The 22448-nt window shown below is 38.6% G+C and overlaps 1 protein-coding gene across 1 annotated transcript in view; it reads right to left on the reverse strand.

The window, feature by feature from the left end:
* plxnb2b (plexin b2b) overlaps positions 1–22448 on the reverse strand; it is a 39736-nt gene that overhangs the window by 10777 nt on the left and 6511 nt on the right. The window contains exons 7-23 of the mRNA XM_053318505.1: positions 22105–22216; positions 21472–21580; positions 21002–21103; positions 20776–20871; positions 20065–20152; positions 19489–19673; positions 17849–17997; positions 15680–15791; positions 14853–14989; positions 14223–14405; positions 12619–12712; positions 9836–10033; positions 8020–8199; positions 7313–7449; positions 5062–5162; positions 4461–4690; positions 2405–2586 (exon numbers count right to left, since the gene is read on the reverse strand). Coding sequence (XP_053174480.1) covers positions 2405–2586; positions 4461–4690; positions 5062–5162; positions 7313–7449; positions 8020–8199; positions 9836–10033; positions 12619–12712; positions 14223–14405; positions 14853–14989; positions 15680–15791; positions 17849–17997; positions 19489–19673; positions 20065–20152; positions 20776–20871; positions 21002–21103; positions 21472–21580; positions 22105–22216 — 2395 coding nt within the window. The remainder of the gene's footprint in view (positions 1–2404; positions 2587–4460; positions 4691–5061; positions 5163–7312; positions 7450–8019; positions 8200–9835; positions 10034–12618; positions 12713–14222; positions 14406–14852; positions 14990–15679; positions 15792–17848; positions 17998–19488; positions 19674–20064; positions 20153–20775; positions 20872–21001; positions 21104–21471; positions 21581–22104; positions 22217–22448) is intronic.

Below are 22448 nucleotides of genomic sequence, written 5' to 3' on the forward strand. Positions count from 1 at the left end.
GGGGATAATTAAGATGTGTACTTGCATAACAGCCAGTCACAGCGTGCCTAGGCACAGCAGACAGTTCAGATCACATAACCCCCTCCCAGCAGTGATGAGTGACTGTACTGTCAGACATGTGGGTCCTGCTGAGGGAGGGGAGGCGGCTGTCGGTGTGTGATTTGACCTTGACATGATCATTACAGGGAGAAAAAGGGTAAAGAACAAAGAACGCTAAAGTTAGAGGTTTTGTCTGAAGGCTATTTACTTCAATCAAATTAGTCAGCTGAATGTTTACAGACACCGGTACTACAAAGACATTGTGAGATACCGCCAAGGGAGAAAACACTGAGCAATTAATATTAGGTAGTATCAGAGAAAAACATCCACAGGATTTGGCAAGTTCCTAAAATAACCAATTAATTGAACAATAAACAATTTTGAGGTCTAATTTCATTTCAGTCACACATATTTTTTTAATACGTGTCATATTTCTTAATGGTGCACAGATAATTTTTGTAAGATAACAGTTTAGCTCTGCTCTCGAAAAGGATAATTATTAAGATAGAAATTGGTTTAAGTAGAGTAGGTGATTTAGAACTCAATTGAGGAGCATTGTTCTGATCAAGGTTGAAAGCAGGGGTTTATTTATACTGTAAAAAACACCCAACAGTAGCATAAATTACAAATTGTCCTACATTTGCTCAATGATAAGCCTAAAGCTTCCATTTCAATAAGGATGCGTAAAATGTGGCTTGCAGGTTTGACTGCAGCCAAGAAGATTTTAGTTCAGCACTAAAAATCTCTACATGATTTACTACCTAAAGAGTGGTATGAGGTCTAGTGGATATTTTATATCTGGAGCTGCCTTCCTCAACCAAGGACTACACAAATATGGACAGATTCAATCAAAGCTGTGAGAGAACTTTTACTTCAATGATTGGAACTCTAGGATTCCTGATTTGCACTTTTACACTTTGAATAGTATATTATACCGTCTCCCTGAGCAAGGTGGTGGGGAAAGGTGGGTTGGGGAAAGTGGAAGGAGGGAAGATAAAGAGGATAAGGAAATCTTGTATGATCAAAGTAAAAATAAAAACAGTGTGATAAAAAAGGGAAAAATCATCCTGACAGAGGACTAAACTGAACTAACTTGGAGGAAACAAGTTGCATAAAGGAAGTTTGACACATGTATTCAGAGCAACCATAAACTTTTTTTCATCTTAGCTTTTGGCAATAATACGATGAGGTAGTAGAAGATGAAGAGGAACAGCAAAAGAAAATTCATCAAACACTTTGTGCTTGGACTCAGAGGGAAAAAAACAGAAGGAGAAGCAGAAGGAGGAGGACTGGAATAGATCAAGCAGCAGTCTGTTCTTCATAGTGGACTACAGTAGTCGGTGCAAAATTCAACAGAAAACATGGCAACAGAATGAAACAGTCCACTACATCTTGAACTGAATCCCAGCTCTCCTAAACTGGCTGATAATACTGCTGCCAGTGTTTAGATATGGAGGGATTGTGGTAATAGAGCTGAGAAAGAAAAGACATTTCACAGTCTCAGAGCAAAAATTGTTAGACAAGACTTATAATCTACAGCCACGTTAGCGCTCTGTGAGGTTGTATTGTACCGCGGCACAACAGTGCTCTGAGCTGAATGCTAATGTCAGCATACTAATGCTCACAATGGCAATGTTAACATGCTGATGATTTGCAGGTGTCACTGTCTTAATTAGCACTAAACAAAATGTACAAGGCTCTGGGAATGTCATTATTTCTCAGATATTTGATCAGGCACAGTTGTAAAAAAGAAAAAAGAAAAAAAAAAAAAGTAACTATGGCTCTATTCCATTAACTGTTCCAGTAAACCATGACAGTGGGTGAGCATGCATAATGTCAGACTCCTGGAGCTGGCTCACCTACATACAATACAGCTGTGATTAATTAATGGTATGAATTCCACTTGTACTTTACCTGCTTTGACAAGTCAAACTGTCTAAGGGTCTATTTATCCTGATTTTAATGGTATTTCAACCAATGATTTTAATTCAAAACAACAAATGTCAACCTGCTGGCAGCACAAGTGGAAAAGTCGGAGGATGTGTATGTTGTGACAAAACATCTTGAGATATTTAACTGGATAAACGAAAACTGCTGTTGACACTAGAGGAAAAGACACCAAATTCAGTGAGCTTCATCCTATGGAGACCCTGTATAAAATTTAATCGCATCCATCAAGTAGTGATATTTCAGTCTGGATCGACTAACTGACTAGACTGCTGGAGTAGCTCTAAACTGCCTCCAAGTTGCCGAAATCTCTTTGCAGGACTAAATTTATTGATATTAAACCTGATACTTGGAAATTTTGGCATTGTCATTGCATCAGTATTTACAGAACAGCACCACTGGGTTGCTTCTCACTCACCTGCGCAGCATGAGCTTGGGGTTCTTGCTGTTGACGTATTCCTCCATCAGCTCCAGCAACAGTGTTCTCATGATATCAGTGTAGTATTCCAGTTTCCCGTGCAGAGCCACTGTCAGCAGGGAGGCAAAATATACCTTGGCCCTGGCATTGAAGTCATGACTGCGCTCCAGGGTACGGATAAACTGCAAATACATTACCACACACACAGAAACAGGCAAATGACAAGCTATATTAATCATCCTGATGATACCCGCACACACACATGCACAGAGCCACACACACAAGCTAATCAAACATAATATGCATTTAAATAATCAAAAGACTAATGCTGGCGAAAACAATAATTATCAAGGTAAATTTAGTTCTGCCCTGTAAAATATTGTGGCTTAGAAAAGATACCAATTAGCGGTAGAGGAATCACCCACACATATGTGGTTAACACCTCAGAGGCCGTTTCTGTGCCAGCAGAATTGGATTATTAGGAATCTTCACAAGTCATCCTCTGCTATATCTTCTGTTTCACACCTCAAATACTGTACTCCACTAACTAAAACGCTACTCAGTTCAAGGGATGAGAACCTGAATTTAAAATAGACTCTGATAACGGATTGTGGTTATGGTATATTTTGAAAGCTCACAGAGATGTAGGAGACTGTGATTTTTTAAATAAGTTACTAAACTAATTTACAATCAACAAATCTTCTGAAGAGACCAAACACAACCATACTGACACATTTTTGGAAGACACATAGCCATCACCTGATACAGTCTATGGCTCCATGCCATAGAAATCCACTGTCATCCAAACAATAATGAATCACATGAAAGAGTCATATTTTAAACTAGGTGAGCTTTTCCATCATTGCAATTAACAAGAAACTCCTCAACTGTATTTTCAAATTCTTTTTCATTCCTAATCAGGGCGATGTTTTATGAACTCAGGAGATTCAAGACTCTACAGTCATGTTTTCTGAGGCTCTGCTTAAAGTTAAGTAAGTATTTGGAGGGTAACAAATATATTTGTTCTTCAGTCTCTGTCAGTCTCAATTTGAAATAAAAGAATGGAAATTAAATTAAAGAGCCACATCTCACCTTTAAATTTGAGTAGGTTTAAATCAATATTGAAAGAACTGTGTGGGAAATATAGCCCTTTTAATACATAGTGCTCGAAAGTTTAGGGGTTCAAAGGTAATTGGACACTTAGCTACTAAATGTTTCTCAGGAAGCTGTGTGTCATTTAAATGTCAGTTCATGTACGAAAGAGCTCACATATGGTTTAGAGTTGAGAGTTGCCATTTAGACTGACGTAGAATTGTCTCTCAATATGAGGCGTAAAGAGGTGAAGTGAAGAAGATAATAATGAGGCTAAAAAAAAAGACAAAAGAAAAAATTGCTTTGCCAAAATCAATAGTTGGGTTCTAAAATATTTTTAAAAAGCGGGAAAGCTAGAAAATGGAAAATGACCTGATGGACAGAGAAGCACAAGTCTTGTGGATGACTGGGCAGTTACTTGCATGATGAAGAAAAAGCTCTTTGTGACTGTTTCTATGTCAATAATCAAGAGAAGACTTCATTATCACAACCTCAGGAGGATTCACCTCAAGATGTAACCCCTGGTAAGCTTCAAAAACAGAAAGCCTGGGTTCTAGTTTTATAATAGCATATAAAAAGAAACCGGTAGAGTTCAGGAACAAAGTTCTATGAACTCATGAAACAAAAATTAACCTCTATCAAAAGTCAGGGCATCAGCAAAGTCTTAGGGATCATTAGGATGTCTGAGAACCACAAATTAATTGTGTGGCAATCTTTGCTGAGCCATCTCAGTCTGGACCAAAGTGGTGGACTGAATAATACTGACATCCCTAACAGCCAGCAACTTCTGTGGCTAAAAAGAAAAATTAGGAAATCTAAATGTGTTTTAAAAGTATCACGCATCATTTGCCTTGTAAAGCTCCCAGATCATACATTGCTGTAAATTGTGTGTGTGCAGACATCTGTATCAGTCTGTGACCACAGCTGACATTTAGTGATACATAACCATGTTCAGTATAATTACATTAATGAGGAAGGTCTTGGAGTTCAGGAGGTTGGAGAACTGGTTGAGTGCCTGGGTCACTGTGGCCCGTCGAGCCTCTGGGATGTCCAGCTTCCCTGTGATCATCACATCATTGGCACCATCCTTAGAGGGCAGGAAGAAGACGCGGTCTGTGTAGGTCTTGTAGTCTAGGAAGGGGATTCTTCCCTCGCTCAGGTCATTGGTGTGGTCCTCCATTTCAATCATCAAGTCTGCATGACAGAATAAAAAAAAATCCAGCTCATTCCTCTTTAATAAGTAGCTTTTGTCATTTGTGCATTGCTCCTCTGTCTCAATCTTTAAATTGTGAGAGGCAGAGGAGGGAAAAGGGAGCATTGCAGGGAAAATAATTTCAGCAGTGAAAGATTGTTTTCTATTACTGTTACTGCAAAACTGCTCCTCATAATGATTATAACATGATGTTAAGCGAGGGAATTTATTTAATTCACTGCAGCACAATACATCAAAGAAATGTAATCAGAGCTATGAAGCACTTCATTACTTTATAGCTTCTGAGAAACATGGATCCTTTGAGGGGCATTAGCAATATTGCAGAGTATGTGCACAGCAGCACGGATAATACCTGTGAATTCTTTCTTGCAGCGGTCTCGAACGCTCTCTTCCAGGTTCTCTAGTTGGTGTTTCACCTTCTCATATTCCCTCTCTGCCTGCTGACTCTTTCTCCTGCACAGATGGTAGAAGAAAACACAATACAGGTATCATGAAAGCAAATATTTGCAGAAGGAAAGAATTTTAAGTTATTTTGTTGAAAATCTGTTTGAATAAATGAGTTTAAAAATAATTTCATACATCAAATTGTTGATGACAGACTCCATGCAATGGTTTGAGGGGAGGGGGGGTTACAGAGAAACATCATGTGTATGTTTTACCATGCAATAACTTACTGGGGGAATTTTATACTGGCTTGAAATTGAGTGTAAAGAAATTTATAGTAGGATGGTAGTATCTATCCATTAATAATATTTGTAAATGTATTATGTTTGTTTGCAATTGGAAGGGCTTAATATTTGAAGAACTCATTGACCTTTATTTGTATGCATACCAGGAAGTGTTGCTGGCGTCCTCTGATTGGCCCCTTTTTCCCAGGAGAGAGCCTATAGCCTTCATATGCATGGTATTTAGTGTTTGTGTATATTGTATGAACTTTGCCCGATGAAGGTCTGAGGATTGAAATGTGGTGAATAAAGTGGTGTGGGATTCTTTGCTTTCTTTGCATGTCAAAAGTAGAAGGGTATAAAATATTTTCTTATAAATCTTACAAAGCTTGTTAATACCATTTTCCTCTTAGCCTAATACTCGTTGTGGACGCACACCACTGACCCAGCAGGCTACAATGTTTATTTACCAAGATTAGTCTATTCATTTAGGCTCTCCTCTAATGACCTCTTCCTTTAATCACCGGATAGATAATGCAACCCTAATAATAGAGACTCTGCTATTAAGCTGTCCCTCTGGTGATTCAAATCAACGAAGCTTTGGTGGACTAAAAACTTAACTGATCTGAAAAAAACATTATATGATGAAGGTTCATCAGTAGGTTATAGCCCATAGATAACACACAGACATCCCACCACAGCTCATTTTTTTCATGTGGGCTGTTGTGAGCTGATCTTTTGAATACTCTAACATTTTAAACCGCTTTCAAAAGAGATTGCAAGGTTGAGATTCCTGGATATATTATAACACAAAACAGAAAATGACGTCAAAAACTTCCAGTGCTTTACTACTCATAAAGTGAACTAGGGATGCAACTAATTTATATTTTTCCATTTTGGGTTAATCTGTCAATTATTTTCTCTATTAATCTATTAACTGTTTGGTCTACAAAATGTCAGAAAATGTTGATTTCTGTTTTCCACAGCTCAAGATGTAACCAAATGACTTGTTTTTGTCCCGACCAAACGTCCACAACCCAAAAATATAAATTTTTACTATTACAAAGGATTAAATACAATATTTACATTTAAGAAGCTGGAACCAAAGAATTGGGGCATTTTTTCTTTGATAAAATTATTCAAAATGATGAATCCATTATCAAAATAGTTGCAGATTAATTTTCTAATTTCTCATTGCAGCTCTATAAGATGCAAAGTTGAGAGGAGAATTCATCACCTGTGATGAAATGCAGCACACTGCGAAGCACAGACTTCAAGGTGGAAGGACAAGGATGCTACAATACCCCCTCCATCAATTGTACATAGCTGTAAATTATACAATGCTCTTCGGTCTAACTGAAGAGAACCATGACTTGTTTCTATACAAAATCCAAGTTTGTCCTTCAGTTTGCTTGAAAGGTTTTCCTCAGAGGTCTTAAAAGAGAGTTTGGATTCTCTTCAGGCCTCTAAAAATCCTTCGAATAAAATAATCTGAGAAGTAAACATAACTCCTGCTGAACTGATCACAACACATCCGCACTTCAGCCATAACCTGTCACGAGGGATCATTCACAAGAGAACTTTTCTTCATTTTTAGAGGTCACAAGCCAAGCAGACAGAGAGCCCTTGGCATAAAAAAAATTGCAGGCTTGTAAATCATCGGTTAAGCTGCCAAAAAACTTCTATTGTGAGAAAAATGTAAGTCTCTAAGAAAGCGGCGTAAAAGAATAATACTAAAAAAATAGGCTTGAATAGTACCCACAGCGACTATATAGAGTATTATGAGGCTATTTAACTGTCTGTCGATATGTCTGGGATCAACAAGTTTAAGTAAAAGAGGTTTCTTACAGCACATTTACTGTTAAAAAAAGCAATTGCAGGTAGTTGGCTTACTATTATATATGTAAATGTGAAGTTACCTAAAATAGTTTTATTTACCTGTAGCAGTAGACAGAGATAGCAATGATGAGCAGCATGGGCACAATGACAGCAGGGATGATGATGTAGAGTGACAAATCATTCCTCTGCTCGTACCGCACTGAGCCGACCACCCACTCCCCTTTCCCAAACTTGATCTGTGGATAAACAAGTAGAGTGAATCTTATTATCTGCATAAGCTCTCCACATTTTTTGCCAGAGATGTATTCAGTTATGGGTCAACGGTAAAAGATTCAACAGTGTTTGAGAGGAAATGGAGATAGAAAAATCTACATAGTAATTGTTCAGTTCTGCTAAGCAGCTACAGGACTACATATTTAAGTGCTGGAGCTACCTGCAAGTTGCTGTGCTCATTAACTGAACAAATGCATATATGAATTGTGTCTGACACTTTATAATCAAGTACTTTTTCTATGCTGCTATCCTGTACTATTGACTTCTTTATGAAGCACACGGCCACAGAAATGAAACAATAGCTCACTTAGAAGAATTACCCAGAGGAGAGGTTACAGTATTCATCACAATTGTGGCTGAACCATAATTAAATGTAATTAAGGGCCTGTAGCTACATGAAAATTGTTCAACCATAGAAAGAATGGGCACTCAAGATGTACAGGGGACATGCCTAGAGAAGTACTGTATCATGATTTATGATGCATGAATGCTCTCATCTGCAAGTCTGCATGTCGGTCTTTGTCTGATCTGACCGTTAAATCGAGCAGCTCAGGCCGAGTGTCCCGACGGTGCCGTCTGGAGCGAGCGCGGGGCGGGGTGGAAGGTGGGTCCAGGAACAGCTTGTCATCCTGAAGAGTGTTAACCAGACAGGGAACATCGCCCACAAACGCTTGTGCCTCTTTGGCTGTCATCGCTTTGGAGAATCCTCGACCCTGCAAAGGTAGACAGACACTAAAGCTAAAAGTTTCTTCCATATGAGAGAAAAATTAATTACTTCCTCTATACACCATCAAGCAGATGCATCATACTTAGAGTATTAACAACATTATTGTAAGCATTGTCATTTGGACTAGATCGAAAGTTTTAATCAGCTCTTCTGTGTATTTTGTAGATTGTTCCACCGAGTGAGTGCCAACAGTAATTAGAAAGATTAAGATTATATTAATTGTATGCACATTTCTTAGACATTTCTTACTTAAGACACTTTAGGCACAGCTCCAGTCAATCCTACAGTCCTGGCAGCGCATTACACACTTGAGATTCTGTAATACACTTCTATATCTACAGGCATGCTTTCAATTATCCTAATTTCGTCTGGAATCTAAGCAAGTTGAAATTAGCTTAAGTAAACCAGGGGTCTGAGTAATTGAAAAGGCCTCAGACCTTTTTTGCAAATGCCTTTCCTGTCTAATTTACCTTAAGTGTGTTTACCCAAAGAAAGTGGAAGAGGGAATACAATGGAGCTACGGATCTGACACACCGCAGTAATAACCTAGAGGAGTTTAAATTATTTGTCAATTAATCAATTAGTACACTGACAGAGAATTTATATACAATTACTGAGTTCAAGCTTCTAATTTGTGGTGAATGGCTGCATTTCACTTTGTTATCTGATGGTAAAATAAATACATTTTGGAGTTGTGTTGGGAAGACAAAATAAACAACTTGGGCATGGGCATTTTCCACTATTTTCTGACAGTTTAGAGACAATAAACAATTAATACAAAACAATCTGCATCCATAAATCATACAGCTAGTTAATTAATTCAAACTAAGCATGAAAAGAAAAACACACATATATAATTACCCATTAACTCCAATATTTTGATGAATGAAGACAAAAGCTTTTTAATTTATATTTTTCTTTACCAATCACTTGAGAAATTAATCCAAACTTGAACTGTGATAATCATTTATCCTACACAACACTAGCAAAAGAGTATTTTAATGCACAAGGTATATACAGTATAATCTATACCTTACAAGTGATTACCAGTGATCAGTGATTACCAACCATTTTCAATTATAACAAAACAATGTTTACTTGTTATTATTCATCACAGATTGCCTGCGTTCAGCCAAAAAGATATTCTTAATTCTTGTACTGTGTACTGTGTACAATGTATTGTAGACTGTTCAAGACCTAAGGAGGTCAAATCATCCAGTAATTCACACAAACAGCCTAAACCATTGTTTTTCTCTGCTAACATATTCTATTAATCATGTTACGACCCCCCAGATGTATCTTATGACTCCTGTTTTGGAGCAATGGATATACACAGCTTCATTTTATAATCAGTTTATAAAGGTTAAAATAAATAAATGTTTGCTAATTGTAACTGATAATGTGCATTTGCTTCAGTTCATTTGACTTCCAAAACAATCAGTCCCTTGAGCTAAAATATTGCTACTATTATGCAATGAAACCCACACAGAATATAAGTAGCTAAAGAGTGAAAATATGCCACACAGTAACAGCAATTCAGCATCTTTTCTATTTTTATCCTCAAGTCATATAATAGCACCATTTGTCTTAATTCCTTCGCACAAAGACTTCTCTGTACTCACAGTGACAATGATGATGCCGGTCTCTGTGAAGGTCTTCTTAGTCAGCTCGTTGAAGGTAGGGTCAGGGTGGTAGTCGAAGGGCTTCAGTTCCTTCTCCCAGTTGTCCAGCTTGATGTATGTTTTACAGTGATGGTACAGGGAATTGTTAACTGTTGGGGATTTAAACTGGATGACTGTGTCGTTCTTCTCCTGGGCATCCTGAATGTGTTGAACGGAGAGTAAAATGTAGTAAGAGCAGTTATAGTTAGTTATGAGGTGTTACATTCTATAACAAAACCAGACACGAAGAAGTACATAAAAATGGTATTAAAACACTGAAAATATGGGGAAGGATTAAAATTAAAAGACAAACAGTGGGCGTTGAGGGCGTTTTTTGAAGTGAATTAATGTTTTTGTTGTATGAGGGAAGACAGTTTCAGTTGTGGGGTGCTGGAGGAAAAAGACCTAGTTTGGCACAATAGGGAAGGTAAAATTAAAGTATGTGTCTCTTTTCACTCATTCTACTAAAATCCCAATCTTCCGTCGTAGAATTGCTGCCTCTGATGAATCACAACTCGCGTTGAGTCATTCTTCCTCTGGCTTTGTTTATTTGTTTTTGGTTAACTGGACAGATGGTGATATTTCTGTCACTCTCTGACTGTTTCGATGCATGGCTGATAATACTGTGCATGACAAATAAACCCCACAGTCCTATATGCAGTCAAGTTTTGTTTTTGTTTTTTTTGGGGGGGGGGGGGGTTGAAAGGCGTAAGATACATTTATTATCTTTTCAAAAAAGAAGGCCTACTATAAATTTTGAGTCTTGCGATATTTAGTGAAAACGTTTTTTTTCCCCATCACACTGCTTTAAACCGTGAACCTATACTCTAAACACTTCTGACCATGAATTGTTCAGTGTTAATGGACTATTTTGATAATTTGGGAATCTTTTCCTAGCAGAGAAGACTGACACCACTCTCATCTATCTGTTCACTATAGGCAGCAGCTTGTTAGCCTTACTCAGCACAAAGACTAGAAACAGGGAAACAGCTAGCTTTGCCCTGTCTAAAGGTAAAAAAAAAGTCCAGCTACCAACACCTCAAAAGCTCACTAATTAACACATTACATCTCACTTTCACCCAAGTGCAAAAACAACAATTTGCTGTTCTACAATTTACAGATTCTGAATCTGTGACGTAACCTCTTAAAATAACTATTTTAGCAGACATGCAATATGTTTAACTTAACTAGCAAATATACAGTATGCGTGTTGTGTTGTCACAGATAGTATTTATGAAGTTTTGTTTGTAACTTCAGCAATGTTATTTTGTAATTAACTTTGCATAACATTTTGGGGTTAATTTGGGGTATAATGTTTCATTTCTGTGAAATGTATTTTGAAATCTTCCCAGTTTAAACAGCATTTTACTCTAGTGTCATATCACATGTGTTTAACATAGTCCATTTTACCTCTAATGCTCATATGTGTACTTATCGGATTTTCCATTACAGTGTATGCTACCATCTTGGTGAAACAAAAACTGGGACTGAACGAGAGAAGATTTACCAACATGTTGGACAAATGTATCGCATTCCATAGAGAGTACTATTGCAGGCAATAAGAAAGGTACACCTGTTCAGTCAGCGATGCAACAGTTACACCTGGCACGTAGCATGTTTTACTATTTAGTAACAACTACTCTCTATGTAAGATGTAGATTGTGTGGTGATACACAAATCTCTCACTTAGTAAAGACTTGTTACAATTAGGCTCATTTTAAAATTATGAACAGGTGGTGCAGCCAACTCCAGAAGCCTTTTGTTTAAAATCACAACAAAGCGCTGGAGGGTCTTTACAGCAAAAATACATCAGTGCTTTGAGACGCTAACCTGACCAACAATGTAATCAACATGTTTTTACCACAGGCCAGCTGCCATAATGAGTGAAAATATTTGGGTCTAGTTCAGTGGATAGACTTAAACCAAGAGAAGCTTATGAAGTTGACCAGCCAAGGCCTTTGAGATAATATTTTACATCCGCTGCTAGTTTGTGGCAGCCAGAAGTCTTCAAATCTCTCCCTGGTCCCTGGGTAGCAGCTACCAGGGACTTGGCCAGGAGTAAAGTGGTGGAGAGCGGCATAATCTTCTGCAACCTTAATGCCGGTATTAAATTTATCCCTTTAAATGAAATGAACAAATTTTTTACTGCTTAACACTGCCCAGTACACTGGAGGGCAGGCACCGACAAGCTGTGTGCAACTCCTTTAAGTTCCCTGGCAGAGTCAATCCTACTTGATTAAGCTGGACAAGGAACATAGTTATTTTTGGTGGGGGTGAAACAGTGATGCTGCTATCTGCAATCCTACAGGTTTATGGATTTATGGTCTAAGAAGTGAGATGAAGTAATACTGGCTTATGAAATCTCACTGATCAGTGGCAGCAAGGAGGAGTGGAGATATGTATGTGTTTGTTAGTGTGTGTGTGCGTGTGTGTGCATGCTCGAACAGTGAAAATGCCTCACGGAGTTTGAATGAATCACAGCTGTAGTCGTGGGCTCATGAAATGTGGGGTGATCAATGGACGGTACTGCTACCGTGAGGAGGGAACAGATAAAGAAGTAGAAATTCTCTGAGACAAAGAGTAGTTGGAAAGACACAGTTAAGAGACGGAGTGAAGAAGAGATCGTAAAATGATATCTGGGTGAGAGATGGGTAATCAACAGACTGAAGGAACAATGGGCAGGAGAGTGCAGATAATTAAAAGGAACAGGAAAAGAAGAGGAAGACACACACACACACACACACCTCAAAAGCTGCCGCGTTGTCTCCCTGGACCTTCATGATGGCCGTCTGGATTAAGTCAAAGCCTGAACCAGTCACCACAATGTTCCTTCCTCCACTAAAACACACATACACACGGGCAAAAACACAAAATCAGCATAGATACACACATCCGAGACAAGCTCATGGGTAGACAGACACAGTTCTTAAATTGCACCTAGGGTAATTTTCACTAGAGATGAAAACAAATTAGTTTAGCCTGCGAGCACCCTGTCTGTTGTTCCAGCCTGTATGCCTAATCACCCCTGCCATAGTGCTTTGAATTGCACAAAAAGAGAGCAAGGTAACCGTCTAATCCATCCATTTTCAGCAATCAACAAGCAGTTTGTTACAACATCAAAGACTAGCATTTGTCTCACACACACACACGCACGCGCACACGCACACACACACACACACACACACACACACACACACACACACACACACACACACACACACACACACACACACACACACAGCAACTCTTGAGGGACAAATCACACTTTAAAAAAACAAAAAGGTGTTTGGCAGTGACAATCTTTTCAGAGGTTTCAGACAAGAATTCAATTTTCCATATGCAGAACTCTCCTATTCAATGTCCTTGTCGTCAATGTCAACTTTTCTTTTTCCTTTCTTTTCTTTTGCCTTTCTATTTTACAAAACATCAGTGTGAGGTATGCAAAGGGGAAATTGCAATATTTGTCAGCCTGGGTCTTATTCTCCTATTCATTTCCTCTATAATAAGTATTTGTCCTGTTAACATTTTACTCTGTTTTAGAGATTTAGGAGAGTGAGAATGTTGCAGCTTACCAAATACAATATACAGACACACTATCAGCTCTGTGGGGCTGCACTTAGACATAACAGTGCTTTGAGCTAAATGCCAACATCAACATACTAACATGCCTACATGATAATACTATCATGCAATGTTCAGGAACATATATGTTTACCATGTTCACCATCTTAGTTTAGTATGTCTGCATGCTAACATTTGCTCCAAAGAAAAATATCCACTGTATGCCATTGGTATAGGAGAAGTCAGGGGATCACCTAAATCAGGATTAATCTTCTGAGAACTATGAATGTCTGTAAAAAAAATTCTGTCAAACCATCCAACATTTCAGTCACTGCGCCGCAAGTAGGGCTAAAAATGTAAAACCCTTTGAATTCAACTGAAAATAAGAAAAACATGAAGTAGCCGCCTGGAAATCCCCATAGATGAGGTAGCAAACTTTCCAATTAACAGAAGTGATGCATAAAATGTTATCGTGCTTTACACACATCAAGTACAAAAAATGTACTGTTATTTCTGCTTCCCAAGGACACACAACACTATAGAAAGCTCCCTTTAAATGTTTTACTAATGTGTTTCCTTCTTAAAATGTAAAACATTTCAAAAGGGATCATTGTAGAATGATATAACAACCACAGAATGGCACCCAGCCTGACAAATATCACAATTTCCTTTAAACTTTAATCCAGTAAATATGTTTTTCCAGGTGAGGTGGTAAATGAAGGCAATACATTAAAAATATTAATCGAGACCAATTAATATTCTAAACTCGCTGCTACTTTAAACTGACCAGACAAAGCTTCCTTTAGGCTGGTGGTCCAGCACGATGGGGTTTTCCAAGAACTGGAAGGCACTTGGGATGGTTGTTATGGTACTCTTTCCGTACTTCACTGTGACTGTGAGAAGCTCGGAGGGCACCTTATCTGCTCGGTATTCTCCTGTCCTGCAGGTGATTTTTTGTCCAAACTGCTCCCTGTTGAGACAAGGACATAACTCAGTACTGGCTGGAAGGGAAGGGTCACACAAGGTCACTATGCAGTGGAGGCCAACATGGCAGCAGCCTGACAGCTTGTTAAGTCCTGGCTTTGCTGATTCTCTAGCTCGTTATTTTTCCGTTACCTCTACCTAAAATGTCACCATGGACTGGTGTCGACAGAACACTCGCAGGTCACAACAGTGAAGGCAAATGGTAAAGGGGAAAAAACCTTGCTTGTGACACCACAGTTAAGGTCAATTCCATTTTTGCCTCAGGAATGTAGAAAGAAAAAATCAATTTAAGGGCTTCAAAGTGTGCGTACAGTAGAATTTGCATAGAATACAATGTCTGAATAACAAGTAGCACTTATCAACTGAAGAGACTGAAGTGAAACAGAATTGGTCTTTGGCGTGAATGACAATTATTAAGAAAAGAAATCCTTACACAGTGCAGTCCACCACTCCAATAGTAACCTGGACATCATCTTTACTGCCTGTGTCCAGAAATTGTCCAGAAATTGTAATGAGGGTGCCGCCGGCTATGGGACCTCTAGCTGGTTTCACCTCCTCGGGAATAGGGTCCTGGTGAGAGGAGGGTGGGGGTCAGAAAATAAAGCATGAATATATAGCCATTTTTCCACTGCAAGGATTTTAAAGCATGCACACACACTCTATAACACACAAGCAAACATAGACACAAGAACAACACACATAGATACAGAACAATGTCATGGACCCACACATTTCCTGCTCTCACCCTCTTTGATCCCCCAACACACACACACACACACACACACACACCCCCTCTCAATTCGCTGAGCAAACAGTTAGGCGGAGCACTCCCCTGTGGGAAGCTTTAGCGGAGCCAGAGATATGAAAAGCCAGTTAAATAGCTACGCTGTAGCCTGTTAAAGTATTAGAGAGAAAAGCGGCCTACTGCACAGCATCTGGTTAAAGAGGAATGCATACACATTCTGGCTTATCATACAGTGTATTACAATTGTAATGTGACAGCATCTAGTCACTAAATTTACAATACATTAGGATGCTGTATATGTATGTACATTCAACTTAAATGACATGGCCTTTGTATGTTCTGATAAGGGGACTTTCTGCAGTTAGGAAGTGGAAAACATAATAGAGACCATAAAACATCTAGATCAGTTGAAAGCTTTTGGACGTGTTTATTTTCTGGGTCAAATGTTCTATGCCTCGATACTCGAACTGCAGCTGAGGACAAAGTGTGGGGGGGGTGTGGGTAAGAGTATTTACCCTGTAGGTGAAGTACATGGAGGAGGTTCCTCTCTTTCCTCCCTTCACTTCCACTTCCACCTGGCCCCAGAGGGATTTCATACGATCACGAGGGCCAATCTCACACACCACGCTGGACAGGACAAGAGAAAAAAAAAAAATTAAATAGGATTTAACAACAGATATGTAAAATGTGTGATTTGTGTTCCTAACTTCACCTAATTTGTGAAAACAGCTATTCCAGGAAAAGTCTGGGAAGCATTTCTGAATTTAAACCACTCAAATCAAATCAAATTGATGTCAGCACTACTTGGACTTCAAGCTGGGAGCTGATCCACTGAAAACAACAATGATTGGCTTCATACAATCTTTGTTTAAATTCACACATTCAAATGAGCTACTTTTGCAAGACACATACTGTGCATTGGCAGACAAAAGTAGTGAAAATAACTTTTTTTTAAATAATTTTGTTCACTTTTTATTATTAAGTGGGCAGACATGTTAAACAGGTGCAGCTGGGGATTGATTCATGTTGGTGACTAAGCAGCTATGAACGTAGTATGATTTCTGAAGCCAGATTGGCTTGCTTGAGCGTCTCACAAAATTGAACCCTCTGGGATTTTTTGCACACTGCAATGTCTGGAGTTTTCTGGCAATTCTGTGATAAACCAAACACATCCAAGTCGCCTGCAGTCCTGAGGGAAAATGTGTTGCTGATGAAAGAGGTCAGCATAAAGTGGCAAGCCTTATATCGTTGAACAGGTGGGCCACAAGTATGTAATTAACAGCTACAACAGTGATGTGAAGAAATAAAATAACGTAATGGAAAACTTGTAAAAATCTCAAGAGTTAAAATGAGATGAAGATAAGAGAAGGAATGTAAGCACCAAAACTGGATGATTTAGGAGTGGAAAACATTCCATCTGGTCTTATAAATCCTGGTTTAAACCTTATCATGCAGATGGTGGGGCAATAATTTTGTCATAAATGTGGATTCATCCTGCATGGTGTCAACAGTTCTGGCTAGTGGCTGTGGAGCAATCATGGCTGTTTTCTTTTTCATGGGACATTCGTGCAAATCCAACATTTTTTAAACATCACTGTGACTGAAGTACATTTCCAAGAATTCAGTTTTACCAGCAGCTTTTGCACCACTCAGGCCATTAAAGGCCTTTTTGAGATGAGGTGGAACAGAATGTCTGCAGCATGAAAAGATTGTGGCAAATGATGTATGCGATGCTATCAAATCAGTGTGGTGTATTTCAAGAGTGAATCTATATGTGAAGGAATTTCAGGCTGCTCTGGAGGGTCATATCCATCACCAGTCATAAAAGAATGAGTTGCCACAGACAGTTTTATAAAGACTGACATTCAACCAAGCATTATGCTTCTCAATTTTGAGGTACTTTACCTGAGTATTTCCATTTTCTGACACTTTATACTTCTACTTCACAACAACATTTTGGAGGGATAAAATGTACTTTGCTGCTTTACCTAACACCTGTTTCAGTTGTCTGAGTTGTTTGCAGCTCCACCCCAGAGTTATTTCCTCTCTCAGACGGTCTCATTTAAATAACTCTTTTAGGCCCAGAGATGTAAAATGTCCAATAATTCACAAAAAAGCAAAAACTAGCCTGTACAACTATATTGATAATCTCTAAACCTCAAACTGTACCTAAAGTAGTTAAAAGTAGCTGCTGCTAAACCAGCTACAGTACAACAGAAAAATGCTACTTACACATTACTGCATCTGTGTTACTCAATTAATTTTATATAATATATCAGTTACTGGGGCCATTTTCCAAGTATATTTTGCTGATAATACTTCTGTACTTGCTATACTTACTTGAGTAGGATTTGACTGTAGCACATTAACTTATAATGCAGTATCTTCACAGTGCTTTATTGGTAGTTTTACATAAAAAGGATAGGAATAATAACATTTCCCTTTCAGAAGAGTGATACGGTTTCTGAGTCAACCTGCTTCTGAAGACTTCAGATCAATAGAGTCACATAATGAACTATTTCAAATAACCACCCAAGTTACCTAAACCAAAGGCAAAGCATTCCTTAGCTGATAATGTTTTCAAAGTTTACAAAAAAGAGACTGTGAATAAAACCTGCTCATACAAGCATTCAACAGACGACAGCATGTGCTTGTGCATTTGCATGAATGTGTGTAGTTATTACCTAGTGGAGACAGAGTACTTCTCTTTCTGATGAATACAGGGCTCCCCGACCACAGTGATGCTTTTAATGTCGTCCTTGTGGATGCCTAGGTTCGAGCCACGGATGGTGATGGAGATGCCTCCCCGCATGGGACCGAATAGAGGGATGATCTGGATGAGGAGATACAGTGAGGGGGTGGGGTGGGTGTTTGTTGGAAGAAGGGATTTGAAATGGATTTAACCAGATTAGTTGTGCAATAAGAACATACAAGAGATTTATACAATCTGTTTAACTCTGCTGAATAGTTGCAGTTAAAGTATTTAATATTCTATGCCACAGTGGAGAATTATATCCATACTGTATGAGTGATGTTTGCATGTATGTGTGTATGTACAAGAGCCTGACAAGGCTGATACTGATAAGACACTGACAGATACTCAAGAATATTAAACACCTGATTAAATAGATAGAGTGGTGTTTCTAAAATACCATAGCATAATGTTACTGCACCGTGAAACTGAAGGATAACAAATGAATGTTTTTTTATGAGTCCATAAGTTTAGTTGCACTGGAGGCTTCAAGGTTCTACTTCACATTTGTGTCAGTTTCATACTGCACCACTGTTGGCTCAAACTAGTTGTGATGTCACAAATCGTACTTGTAGGTCCACACCTTAAACTCAGATCTAAGATGAGCACAGAGAAACGTTCCATGTTCAGCAAATGAAAGTGAAAACGACCTTCTAATATCAAACTTTGCACGTACATCACACTGCAGAGTGAAACATCCAAATGAAGTAATAATAAACCAAACACTTTTTTAGTGGAGGGGGCTTTAAGATAAATAAACCATTTCAAACCCCGCTGGATTATCTGTTGTCACAAAGATGAAAACAGAGGTGTTTTTCTTAGCTCATGAAAAATTTTCATTATGGATACATGGTTTTCACAGGACAGAAACTGTAAGCCTCAGGATAGATATTTTGCAGGTGAAGAATAAAGATGACAGTTACTATAAATTAAAATAACAAAACAATTTTGAACATTAAAACATCCCTGAAATTTGAATTATTTCTCATAATAAATGTATACAAAAACAAAAAAGCATAAAACAATATTAGACTTTGTGTCAAGAACACATAAATATAAAAAAATAATGCACTACATAAATGTACATGGAAATACTACCAATAAAACATTTATTATTGTAGTTTACTGCTCTGCAATTTTTTCTTCCAACAAAATCTTCTAACATCTAGTTTATTTATGATATATGTACAGTACTCTGCTGATGTTATTGGCTTCTCAGTCTATCAGTCAGGCTCTGGTAACCATGGTCATAACCTCTGTCACATTGGCATCAACACAATTACTGATGGATTTTTGTCAATGACAATAAGGCACCAACAATTAAGTGAGCAAATAAAGAATTGATCCAGTCTAGATGTGCTGCAGGTCAGCACAACACACCCTCAAGGAGAAACAGACTTTCGACTTCTCAATCTTCGGAATGATGAATACACAGTCGATAAACTGCTCCAATCAATAATCTAATCATCAAAGTCGACGCCTTTTTTACTGTCAATCACAAGTCTTTAAAGCTTGTACTGTTTTTAGTTCAAGGGTCAAACATAATGTGGTGTCGACATTGTAACAACTCACATCAGTGATCTTGGGGTCGGGGCACTCTGTGTTGTTGGGATCCTCGGACCCATGTTGGTCAGGACTGCACAGTTTCTCGTACACGCATGCCTTCTGCTTGGCACACCACACACACTTGTACTTTTGGTCGGCATTTTTACAGAGACTACAGTCCTCCCTTCCCATGGAGCAGTTGTACAGGGTGACTGGATGGGAAGTAGTGAGGGAGAAAAAACATATTTTACATTAAAACCATTTTTTTTTTACATTGAAATAGTTTATACCATAGTGTGAGGATGTGTGTGTGTATTCTGAATGAATAAGTCAGTGTGTAAATCTGATAACAGTTTTAATTTGCATGATAAGAAAAATGTATAACAGGCCTCACTATCACTTGTTAAAGAGACATCTCAATCCTTCATATTCTGTCAAAATGTGTCTGATGATACAGTCGTTACCAATTAATTTTCTGACTCATTTTCAATTCAAGATTAAAAGGTAGCCTCCTCAAATCTAATGGAGGCCCCACAATGGGACTGGCAGTGTACACACAGGGCATTACAAATAAGATCTCCACATTAAAATGTGAGTGCGTACCGTTCAGTGTGCTGTCCATCTTCTTCCCTGACTCCTTGTCTTTCACGTAGAAAAGAACATTGGTCTCCGGTGACTTATTGTAGGAAAACTAAGAAATTGGAAGAAAATTAATTATTAATACAGAACCCAGTGATTAATGGCACTTAAGCTCTTCTCGGCAAACATGTGGGCTGCCGCTCCCCCATGCCAGGGGAAAAAAAAGAAAGAAAAAAAAAAATCACACCAAGTCTGGCAGATTTTCAGCTGAAGAAATCAATGTTGGAAGAGAACATAGCTGGGGGCTAGGCACTGTTTGAGCTTCACAATCACAGAATTCACAATGTGAAGACAGAGCTAAAATAACTCTAGTGAGAAGAGTCTGTCCATTAGAGGGAGCTAGAGAATATCAAAGGGGCTGTGAAAGCCAGCTAAAAGGGTGATTTGAATGATAAAGTAAGCTGTGAATATATATAAAGTTTGCATATAATTTTTTTCAGTACAGAAAAAGTACAACCAAGTTTTACTGTATATTCACTCTGTGTCAGAGCTGTTCCAAATTGTATTTTGATCAACTGGTCCAAAAATCAGCAAAAGTTAAGGAACCTGGTTTGAGAGGGGAGCAAATTGGCCAGAAGCCATCTGAGCATCTTAGTAAAGAAATGAAATCAGTACTTCAGTGCTCAGTTTCAAATCAAGACCAGTATCAAGCAACTAGCAAACAGACACACTCACATTGAAGCCACTGAAAGTGTAGAAAGGCCCGTCCTCAAAGTTGACCTCTTCTTCCACATTTCTCATCAGTTCAGTGCCAATGGTGAAAATACGGCCCTGGAGAACCGGAAATAATGAAAACAAGGATAAAGGTAAACTGGTTCACTGTGGTGCTACTCAAGAAGGGTGTAAATGAGATGACAAGTTTTACACAAATGCTTCAAATTCTGTATCCGTCGCACTTTACCTGGTAAAGGTCCAAATTTATCCCCTCAAAGCTGATCCGTGTCTTGTAGCCCACAGGGATGAGCACAGGATCTGGATTCTCAAACTGAGGACACTTTGCTCCCTGAGAAGGCATCAAAACAAACCAGATATTTCCACTTTCAATCATTTACATTTTAAATGTGCCAACCACTTAACGGACACTCTCATCTGCAGCGACAGATAAGTGTATCGCTGAAACATCTGCTGACTTGTAAATTGATATCCTCTACCCTTCACTATTTGTCACGCAAGATGGTGGCAGCTGATACCGGGATTTGAGTTTTTTATTAATTTTCAGAAGGCATTTGGATCACTCAGGCGCTGAATCACATGTGGTGATTAGACGTGCCTTTAGAAACTTCTGTTACACTTTTGGCAGCATCTCTCTCCCTTATCTCTTATCAGAGATAGGAGTCGTGATGTGTGAACACTTGACATGACTTACTGTACCTGACGGTGCTTGATGATGTTAGGACCAATCACGTCATCCATGTCGCTGCAGGTGTGGTCACGTGTGTTCCACTGGCAACCCCATGAACTGGCCACACATGACATACACCTGAAAACAAACAGGAATATAGACACATAAATACCAAATATAAAGTGCATTCACACACACAATATTAGATAGGAGCACACACACACATAAAAGCTCACACAAACAAAATTTAAACATGCAAGCTCATCAAAGAGTGTCCGGCACAAAAATCCATGTTGCTGACAACGAAATGGATCTCTGCAACTTCACATAAGCAAAGCTCGTTCATCATACATTCCTCAGCATGAAAGAAATGAAGAAAAAAATGAGGGGAAAAAATGGGGTAGATCGACTTTCATTTTTTGATTAATGAAAAGGAAACTCAGGCAATTTCCTCAGCTTGGTAATAAAAGGGGGAGAGAAAATGCAAGAGGTGCATTCAAAACTACCATGCATCACAATTTACAAACAGAGCCTTGATCTCTCATCTGTTCATGCATGGTGATACATTTACATCAAGGTTGTCAGTTGATGCTGTGTTCAGTGTCACTGTGTATTTTCGGTGAGTGACAGAGCAGAACTGATACATTAAGAGTCTGACTCACGGTGTGTTTTCAGATTTCCTCACTGTGGCGGCACAGTTGTAGAACTTGAACTCCCGCGTGGCTAGCTGCACCGTCTCGTTGACGAAGATCTTGACTGCCACAGCCACAAAGTCTGAGGGCGCAGCACAGGGGGGGATATGAGTTTTACACATGTATTTACAATTGAAGATCTTTGTGAAAGACTGTGAAAACTAAAGAAATGAAAGATCCAGTTGAAGATTAGATCTCATTTAATCATTTTGACACACAGAGTATGATTTCATATTCCTCTATATTAATTATGTCTAAATGTATTAATTTAAAGGGGACATGTCAGGTCCAAGACTTGGTGACAAGGTAAAGGT

Source organism: Scomber japonicus, chromosome 5, assembly GCF_027409825.1.
Source record: "Scomber japonicus isolate fScoJap1 chromosome 5, fScoJap1.pri, whole genome shotgun sequence".
NCBI classification, from domain to species: Eukaryota; Metazoa; Chordata; class Actinopteri; order Scombriformes; family Scombridae; genus Scomber; species Scomber japonicus.